Below are 10295 nucleotides of genomic sequence, written 5' to 3' on the forward strand. Positions count from 1 at the left end.
TCGCAAGATAAATTTTTTTTTTTTAATTGTGCATCCAGTACCAATGCCACTTAAGGGAAAAAGAGATCATTAAAGTCATATTTAAATTTACTATATGGACAATAATAGAGACAACAAAATAAATCAAAAAAATGCATAATGTCAGGGCGGAGTTAGAGTAATTCTTAGGAGGGAGCCAATATAAAAATATAATATTAGAAGAAAAAAAATAAAATTAAGGGGGCTAATATAAAAATTAATGACCTTTATACATTAAAATTTTTTATTTAGGGGAGCCATTGCCCCCTTCTCTAATACTTGCCTTCGCCCCTGCATAATGTTGTGATAAGAATGGGACGTGGATGTCCATTCCTGTGTGAAGCTCACATTCTAAATAGAGAATGTATTTAATAAGATTGAAAAAATTACTTTCTTGTATGCATATAAATAGGACCTTAAGCCTCGTAAATACACACATCAATAAAAAACATCTATTCTCTCTCTACAAATCATAGTAATTATGGTAGGGTGATATTAATATTAGTGAATATTAATGCTAGAGTCTTTCATTTATATTTCTTTATTTTATCTTCTTTATTTAGTTATTTTATAACACGTTATCAGCACGAAACTCTAACGAAATTTTAGGAAGACTCGAGGTAACAAATTTTTATTATGTCAAAACTCTTTCATCTTGAATATAATGCTTTTGATATATCTGGATACTATATACTAAAATCCATCTTGATTCAATGGATCTTAGAGATACCATTAAGGCTGAAAATAATACATCCCAAAAGGATAAAGTTAAAGCTATGATTTTTCTTCGTCGTAATTCTGACGTATGATTGAAAAATGAATATCCCACATTAAAAGATCTTGCAGATATGTGGAAAGACCTTGAAAAAAGGTACAATCATCAAAAGACGGTGATACTTTCTCAAGCCCGATATGTTAGAGAAATTTTTCACGATCTTCCATGTCTCGAATGTGCTCCTGCAATAGCAATATCGAGAAAAAGAATTTAAAAATATTCTGAGTTAATTTTTTGCTTTTTTGTTGTTGAACGTAACAATGAGTTGCTCTTAAGAAATCATGAAGTGCGCGCAGCTGGCGCCGCCCCATTTCCTGAAGCAAATGCGGCAAATCATAACCCTAGAAGAGGTAAATGGCAAGGTTTTGGTAACAAGAAAAAATATGGAAGGAAAATGAATTATGTTCACAAGAAAGGATCTCACCAGAAGTGGGATAAAGAAATGAACAATGGGCAAAATAGATTAATTGAGGATAAATACTTCCGTTGTGGTGGAAAAGACCATTAGTCACGCACCTGTCATATCCCAAGGTACCTAGTTGATCTTTATCAAGCATCCTTAAAAAAAGGATGACAAAGGAAAGAAAACAAATTTTGTTTCAAATGATGAAAATTCCACCACTCATTATGATGTATCTAATTTCTTTAAGGATTCTAAAGAAAATATTGGCTATTTGATCAATGATGGAATAGTTTGATATATATATGTGTGTTTGTTTGTTAAGTATTCATGTGAATAATTTTACTGTGCATGTACTTCTACTCATTTTATTATTATTATTATTATTATTATTATTATTATTGAAGAAAAATGGCAATGACATATTCTGAAGATATTTGTCTTGCGGATAGTGCAAGTTCGCACACTATTCTTAAAAGTAATATATATTTTACCCATCTTGTGCCAAAAGAAGAAATCATTAATACTATTATTGGCTCAGACAATGTGATAGAAGGCTTCGAAAGAGTTATAATTTTGTTTCCTGGAGGAACAAAATTTATAATAAATAATGCACTATTGTCTACAAAGTCTCGAAGAAACTTGTTGAGCTTTAAAGATATTTGCCGATGAATATCATATTGAGACTACGAATGAGAGAAATCATGAGTATTTATGTATCACAACTCATGATTCAAATAAGAAAGTTATATTAGAAAAGTTACCCTCACTTTCATCTGGGTTATATTATACTAAAATTAGTGCAATTGAATCACATGCCACTGTAAACCAGAAGTTTACTAGCCCAAATAAATTCATAACTTGGCATGATAGATTGGGTCATCCGGGAACAACCATGAGAAGGAGAATTATTGAAAACTCTCATGGACATTCACTAAAGAACCAGAAGATTCTTAAAACTAGTGAATTTTGTTATGCTGCATGTTCTCAGGGAAAGTTAATTTTAAGGCCATCACCAGTAAAGGTTGGATTTGAGTCCCTTGAATTCCTAGAAAGGATTCAAGGTGATATATGTGGACCCATTCATCCACCATGTGGATCTTTTAGATATTTTATGGTTCTAATAGACGCATCTTCAAGATGGTCACATGTGTGCTTATTATCTTCTCGCAACCTGGCGTTTGCGAGATTACTAGCTCAAATTATTAGATTAAAAGCACAATTTCCAGAAAATCTAATCAAAGCAATTCGTCTTGATAATGCTGGTGAATTTACTTCCCAAGCTTTTGATGCTTATTGTATGGCTAATGAAATAAGTGTTGAACATCCAGTAGCTTATGTTCACACACAAAATGGGTTAGCAGAATCACTTATTAAACGCCTCCAATTAATTGCTAGACCCTTGCTTATGAGAACAAATCTCCCAACCTTGGTTTGGGGGCATGCTATTTTACATGCCGCAGCACTTATTCGTTTGAGGCCAACGAGTTACCATCAGTTCTCTCCTATGCAATTAGCTTTTGGCCAGCAGCCAAATGTTTCCCATTTAAGAATATTTGGGTGTGCGATATATGTTCCCATTGCACCACCTAATCGCACCAAAATAGGACCCCAAAGAAAATTGGGGATATATGATGGATATGATTCTCCCTCTATAGTGAGGTATCTTGAAATACAAATTGGAGATGTATTTAAAGCCCGATTTGCGGATTGTCATTTTGATGAATCAAAATTTCTAACATTAGGGGGAGAGAATAAGTTTCCTAAAAAGGAACTTAATTGGAATGCATCATCGTTGATGCATTTAGATCTTCGATCAGGGCAATGTGAACTAGAAGTTTAAAAGATTATACATTTGCAAAGAATAGCAAATGAAATGCCTGATGCATTTTCCGATACAAAGAGGATAACAAAATCTTATATACCAGCGGAAAATGCCCCAATTCGAATTGATGTCCCAATAGGACAAGTAGCCACTGAAGCAAATTCACGCCAGAAGCATGGTAGGACGAAAAATGCCCCAATTCGAATTGATGTCCCAGTAGGACAAATAGCCACTAAAACAAATACACGCCAGAAGCATGGCAGGCCTGTCGGTTTCAAAGATAAAAAATTCTCGAAAGAGAAAATAGGTAAATACTATTCCTGTTAAAAAAGACACAGTAAAGACACCTGCAGTTGTCCAAACTTCTAATATAATTTTAACGCCAGAAGACGTTCAGGTACCTGAAAATTGTGAAAATGATGAGATCTCGATAAATTATGTCTTTACAGGAGAGAAATGGGACCAAAATAAGACAATTGTCAATGCAATATTTGCATATAATGTGACATTAAATATCATGCATGAAAGTAAGGATCTTGAGCCAACATCAGTTGAAAAATGTCGACAAAGGAATGATTGGCCAAAAATGGAAAGAAGCATGAAGGCTGAATTAGACTCACTTGCAAAACATGAAGTCTTTGAACCTGTAGTCCGTACACCTGAAGATGTAAAACCTATTGGATACCGATGGGTATTTGTGAGAAAACGAAATGAGAAAAATGAAGTTGTGCGCTACAAAGCCCGACTTGTGGCACAAGGTTTTTCACAAAGGCCTGGTATAGATTATGAAGAAACGTATTCCCCTGTAGTGGATGCGATAACATTGCGTTATTTGGTCAGTTTATCTGCATATCATAAATTTTAGATGGATTTAATGGATGTGGTAACAAGCTATTTATATGGCTCATTAGATCGGGATATCTATATGAAAGTCCCTGAAGGACTAAAGATATCTAAACTATCCAGTGAATATTCGCAAGGGTTATACTTAGTTAAATTGTAAAGATCTTTATATGGCCTAAAGCAATCTAGACGATTGTGGTATAATCGTCTTACTGAGTATCTGGCCAAAAATGGATTCAAGAATGATGATATCTGCCCGTGTATTTTCATAAAGAAAACTACATCTGGATTCATTATAATTGCTGTGTACGTTGATGATTTAAATATCATTGGAACTCCTGAAGAGATTCCAACAATTATAAAAACTCTAAAAAAAGAGTTTGAGATGAAAGATCTTGGAAGAGCTAAATTTTGTCTCGGCCTGCAGATCGAGCATACAAAAAATGGGATCTTTATTCATCAAGCGACATACACAGAGAAGATCTTGAAAAGATTTTATATGGATAAGTCACATCCATTAAGTACCCCAATGATTGTAAGATCTTTAGATGTGGAAAATGATCAATTCCGTCCTAAAGAAGAGAATGAAGATATTCTTGGTCCTTAAGTATCATATCTTAGTGCCATTGGAGCGCTAATGTATCTTGCTAATAATACGCGACCTGATATATCATTCGCAGTGAATTTACTTGCAAGATATATTTTCTCTCCAACCAGAAGACATTGGAGTGGAATCAAACAAATTTTTTTATATCTTCATGGAACAGTTGATATGGGATTGTTTTATCCCTATAGATCCAAGTCACAACTAGTTGGCTATGCAAATGCCAGATACTTGTCTGATCCACACAAAGGGAGATCTCAAACAGGATATCTGTTCACATATGGTGGTACAGGTATATCATGGAGGTCCATGAAACAGACGATAGTAGCAACCTCCTCTAATCATGCTGAAATACTGGTGATTCATGAAGCTAGTCGCGAGTGTTTTTGGCCGAGGAGTCTGATTCAATATATTCTGTCATCATGTGGACTGATTGATCATAAGATAGCTCCAACTGTCCTGTTTGAAGATAATACAGCATGCATTGCTCAACTGAAAGGCGGATATATCAAAGGTGATAGAACAAAGCATATTTCTCCCAAATTCTTCTTCACTCATGATCTACAAAATCAAGTGACAATTGATATCCAACAGATATGCTCAAGTGACAATCTGGCAGATTTATTTACAAAATCACTTTCAAAATCCTCCTTTGAAAGATTAGTATATGAGATTGGGATGCGCCGATTTCAAGACATTAAATGATGTTGGCAAGAAGGGAAGACCGTACTCTTTTTTCCTTGATCAATTTTTTTTTTCGTTGGGTTTTTGATGACAAGATTTTTAATGAGGCAGTTCCCATCACAAAGGATATTGTACTCTTTTTTCTTCACTAAAGTTTTTTCTCATTGAATTTTTTTTAGTAAGGTTTTAACGATGCAATAATGTTAAATGGGCATTCAAGGGGGAGTGTTGTGATAAAAATGGGACGTGGATGCTCATCCCATGTGAAGCTCACATTCTCAAGAGAGAATATATTTAATAAGATTGAAAAAGTTACCCTCCTGTATGCATATAACTAGGACCCTAAGCCTCAGGCAAATACACACATCAATAAAAAGCATCTCTTCTCTCTCTACGAAATTAATTATTTTCAATTAATATTTATACGTATAAAATTATTTTATATTAATAATATATTAAAATCAAATTCTAATTTTAGAAATATGCAAATATACCATAATTCAAATAAATTTAATACAAATAAGAAAAGAACAAATGAGTAAAGGTATAAAACTAACACAAAATAAATGACATAAGCAAAGTTAAGAGGAAAACATTAGTCAATTAATAAAGGAGAGAAAAAAAGAAAGATAATTAATAAGAATTAAAAAAATATTATTTATATATTAAAATTAATCACTAAAATTAATTATTAAAAATATTATTTATATTATAATATATATTTTATATTAATAGTTAATTTTAATGACTAATTTTAATGTATATACGAGAAGAAGATGTTTCTAAAAGCTGAAATACACCTTCACAAAGCAATTTACCAAGTGGTTCTGGTTCACATAATTTAGTTTCTCTTTCGCAGCTTCTCAAGATCTTGGCAATAATGAAAAAGTTGATGTTTCAAGTATGGACAAAACAGGTTACCCACCCAAAGCAAAAACTAGGAAAAATTATCATGGCAGTCATCAAACTTTGTGCATCATGCATCCCCCTATGGCCTATGCACCAGAATAAGCTGAATTTCAAGTTTCCATAGTCAAATGAGTACTGCAAGTCTGCACCTGTATTCTTTAGTCCATACATAATTTTTGTTTAACTTGTCTAAAAGTAGAAAAGAGTGGAGTGAGACCCACTTCTTGAATAATAAAGCTTGATGAACCGATGAAATAAAAAAAGAAAAAAAAAAAGAAGATAAAGATGCTAGTCCCTCCTTGTTTTCGATTGTAATAACCAATAACCAATAACCAATGTATCCCGAGTGTATTATTTAAGAGATCTCAACAAGTAAACTACCTTACAACATCATTTTTCTTAATGTCATTCCATGGCTTCTTCTACGTCTTCTAAAGCCTCCCTTTTTCTCTTAGCAACAATCTTATTCTTCTCAAATGCTTGTGCTATCAGCAACCCCTCCAATGCAGAAAACCTCAATGCATTGAAATCCTTTTGCAGAACCACACCATACCCTGAAGTTTGCTTCAACTCATTGAAGCTATCAATCTCTATAACCATATCTCCAAGCATACTCAACAACCTCCTTCAGTCTCTCCAAGTAGCTATATCAGAAGCCACAAAGCTATCTGATCTTTTCAACAATGCTGGAAACTCAAACAGCATCATAGAGAATAAAATAGGAGCAGTTCAAGACTGCAAGGAGCTCCACAAACTCACATTGTCTTCTCTGAAACGCTCTCTATCCGCAATCCGTTCGCAGAACTCGAAGGACTTGGTTGATGCAAGAACATACCTTAGTGCAGCGTTAACCAACAAAGAAACGTGTTTAGAAAGCATGGAGTCAGCTTCTGGTACCCTTAAGCCAACTCTTGTGGATTCTGTGACCAACACTTTCAAATATGTCAGCAACACTCTCTCAATGCTCCCTCGTAAGCCTGATATGAAGAAGAAGCAGAAGAAGAGCACTCCAAAGTGGTTTTTTTCAAAATCAGATGATGAAGGGTATGATCCTAGTGAAGTGATTGTTGTGGCTGCAGATGGGAGTGGGAACTTTAGCACTATCAATGAAGCTGTTGACTTTGCTCCAAGTAATAGCTTTGACAGGACAGTGATATATGTGAAAGAAGGGTTATACGAGGAGAATGTGGAGATTCCAAGTCATAAGACCAATATTGTTTTGCTTGGAGATGGAAGAGATGCCACTGTCATCACTGGTAACAGAAGTTTTGTTGATGGCTGGACTACTTTTAGATCTGCCACTCTAGGTAAACAAACCCCTTTATGATACTATTCATTATATTGATTGTGAAATGTGAACCACTTCTTAGCCTTTAAAATGTTCTGAATTAGTTATTATGATTTTTTTATTTTGTCCACTCTGGCTACTATATATGGCTTTGTTATCTCACTAATCTGTTTAATTTTTTGTAAATTTGAGTAATTATGAGATACAAAAAATGATTAAGCTCATCACCTGTTTTTTCCCCGCTCTCTCTCTCTCTCTCTGTCTTATCGATCAGCTGTGTCTGGGGATGGTTTTCTGGCTCGAGACATAGCAATTGAGAACAAAGCGGGGCCAGAGAAGCATCAAGCAGTTGCACTGAGAGTTAATGCAGACTTGACTGCATTCTACAGATGTTCAATCTATGGCTATCAAGACACACTCTACACTCACTCCTTCAGACAATTCTACAGAGAAAGCGACATATATGGCACCATAGACTTCATATTCGGAAACGCGGCAGCGATCTTTCAAGGCTGCAACATTGTTTCACTAATGCCAATACCCGGCCAGTTTACGGTTATCACCGCGCAATCACGAAGTAGCCCTGATGAGGACACAGGGATCTCAATCCAGAACAGTTCAATTGTAGCAAGCACTGATTTGAGTTCAAATTCGACGATGGTCAAGAGTTACCTTGGGAGGCCATGGAGGGTGTATTCTCGCACTCTGTACATAGAGTCGTACATTGATAAGTTCATTGACCCGTTGGGATGGACAAAGTGGAACAATAATAATGATGGTGATACTGAAGGGCTTGAGACTCTGTATTATGGAGAGTATGAGAATTATGGGGGTGGTTCAGACACTCGTAACCGTGTTGATTGGCCAGGATTCCATTTGTTGGATTACAATGATGCTTATAACTTCACTGTTTCGGAGTTCATTGCAGGTGATGCTTGGCTTGGTTCTACTTCTTTTCCGTATGATGATGGGATTTGAACTTCTTTTGCTGCAGAAGCATTTAATATCCTATTACATTGTCCTGGGATACATGAACAAGTAATGCACGAATGAGTAAGAGATATCTACAATAATGTTTTTGCTGTGGTTCGATGCATATGGTGGATCTTCTCCTGTTACAGTGACACTCTTCCATACTTGTAATAAGGAGGAGTCTAACTCATAAGTCATAACCCCTTCACATGCTTCATGCTTGCTGAACTACCCATAGGCCCATATATTTGTTACTTTGGCATCTTAATATTTCCATTATTAAGAAGGATACTAAGATAAAGTTGTTTGAAAACATTTTGTTTTAAGGATGTTTACGTGTCACAAAAATCTGGCTCGCCACAAAGGTATTTTATTTAGTATTTATTAATTATTATAATAATTAATTATATCAAATAATATAAATTTTGATTATTTTTTATTAATATTTTTTTATTATTAAATATTTTTATTAAAAATATTTATTAAATTGATCAATAATTAATTTATTATAACAACAATAGTAAATTATAATTATTCGACTCGGTTAATTTTTATCAAAATTAGTAATTCAATTTTTTTTTATTTAAAGAAAGAGCTCAACACTTGAAGTAAAGTATACAAAGACAAAAAAATAAAATGATAATACACCATTTCGTAGCACACAATAACAATTCGGTCGTACAATCTATTGTTATCTTATTCTAAAATATGACATCATTTGACATTACTATTGTCTTATTCTAAAATATGAGATTATTTGACATATTTTTTTCGTAATTTAATGTTTCATGTAATTGAGAAGAACCCTATTAATCAATACTTGCGCAGCTCTTTTTTTATAGGCATAGATCTCCAATTCTCAAAATGATCTTTTAAAGTATCAGAAGCAATTCACATCTGACCAACTTCCGTAATTCATACACACCGTACCTTTTTATTATTAACATTCTTTTTACATAATTCACATCTGACCAACTTCTGTAATTCATACACACCATACCTTTTTATTATTAACATTCTTTTTACATAATACATACAAATTAGCATTCTATATTAAGATTCTCAACCTGTTGAACTGGTCCTTTATACTGACCTAGTCTATCAATACAAACTAAATGAACAATTCAACTCAAGACGAAACTTTTAGCTCTCATTTCTTAACGTGTCCTATTAAAATTTAATAAATAATCTTCATTTTTTAAGTATAGATTGATAGTCCCGTTATAATTAAGTAGAGCACTATGCAGACTAATCTTATATTCATTGTTATGCTACATATTTAGTAAATAGAAGAGGGAAAATTAAAAGAAAGACAAATACACAATTTTTAATTCCTAAACGTGAATTTTAAATTATAAATTATAAATTTTAAATTTTAAATTTTAAAATTGAGTCATTACAATAAATATGGTCTTTAGTAACAAAAATTTTACAACGCCTTAAAACTATTCTTTTAGATAGTTGTAGACAACGATTTTTTGTAATGTTACTGTTAAATTTAATTTTTTATTATTTTATACTAACAAATTAAAATTGTTCTCTTTGACTATTTTAAAGAATGGTTTTATAACCGTTACTATGATTTGTTTTTAAGCAAAGGTTTTTTATTGTTGTTTAAATAATTGTACAAAAGAAACGCATAAAAATCGTTGCCAAAATGCTACACTTTAAAACCGTTCTATTAGATGGTCTTAGATAGTGATTTTTACAATGTTGCTGTTGAAATTCAATTTTGCATTACGTTATAATAACAAAATAAAGCCGTTCTCTTTGACTATTTTAAAGAACGGTTTTATAACCATTACAACAATTGTTTATCAAACAACAATTTTCTAGTAGTATTTAAATAATTATACAAATTAAATAATACCAATAAAAATAATTTTAAATAATCATATAAATTAAAAGTATTTTTTCTATAAATACTGAATTTATAAAATACTAAAAAACTATTATTATAAATATATAACAAATATT

The 10295-nt window shown here is 32.9% G+C and overlaps 1 protein-coding gene across 1 annotated transcript; it reads left to right on the forward strand.

Moving 5' to 3' along the window:
* The first annotated feature begins 6437 nt into the window (after positions 1–6437).
* Positions 6438–8670, forward strand: LOC107495815 (probable pectinesterase/pectinesterase inhibitor 12). Its single transcript, XM_016117015.3, has 2 exons — positions 6438–7365; positions 7621–8670. The coding sequence occupies exons 1-2, from the start codon at positions 6471–6473 to the stop codon at positions 8322–8324; spliced, it is 1599 nt and encodes a 532-aa protein (XP_015972501.1). The 5' UTR covers positions 6438–6470; the 3' UTR covers positions 8325–8670.
* The last annotated feature ends 1625 nt before the right edge of the window (positions 8671–10295 follow it).

The sequence above is a fragment of the Arachis duranensis genome, chromosome 1, assembly GCF_000817695.3.
Source record: "Arachis duranensis cultivar V14167 chromosome 1, aradu.V14167.gnm2.J7QH, whole genome shotgun sequence".
NCBI lineage: Eukaryota > Viridiplantae > Streptophyta > Magnoliopsida > Fabales > Fabaceae > Arachis > Arachis duranensis.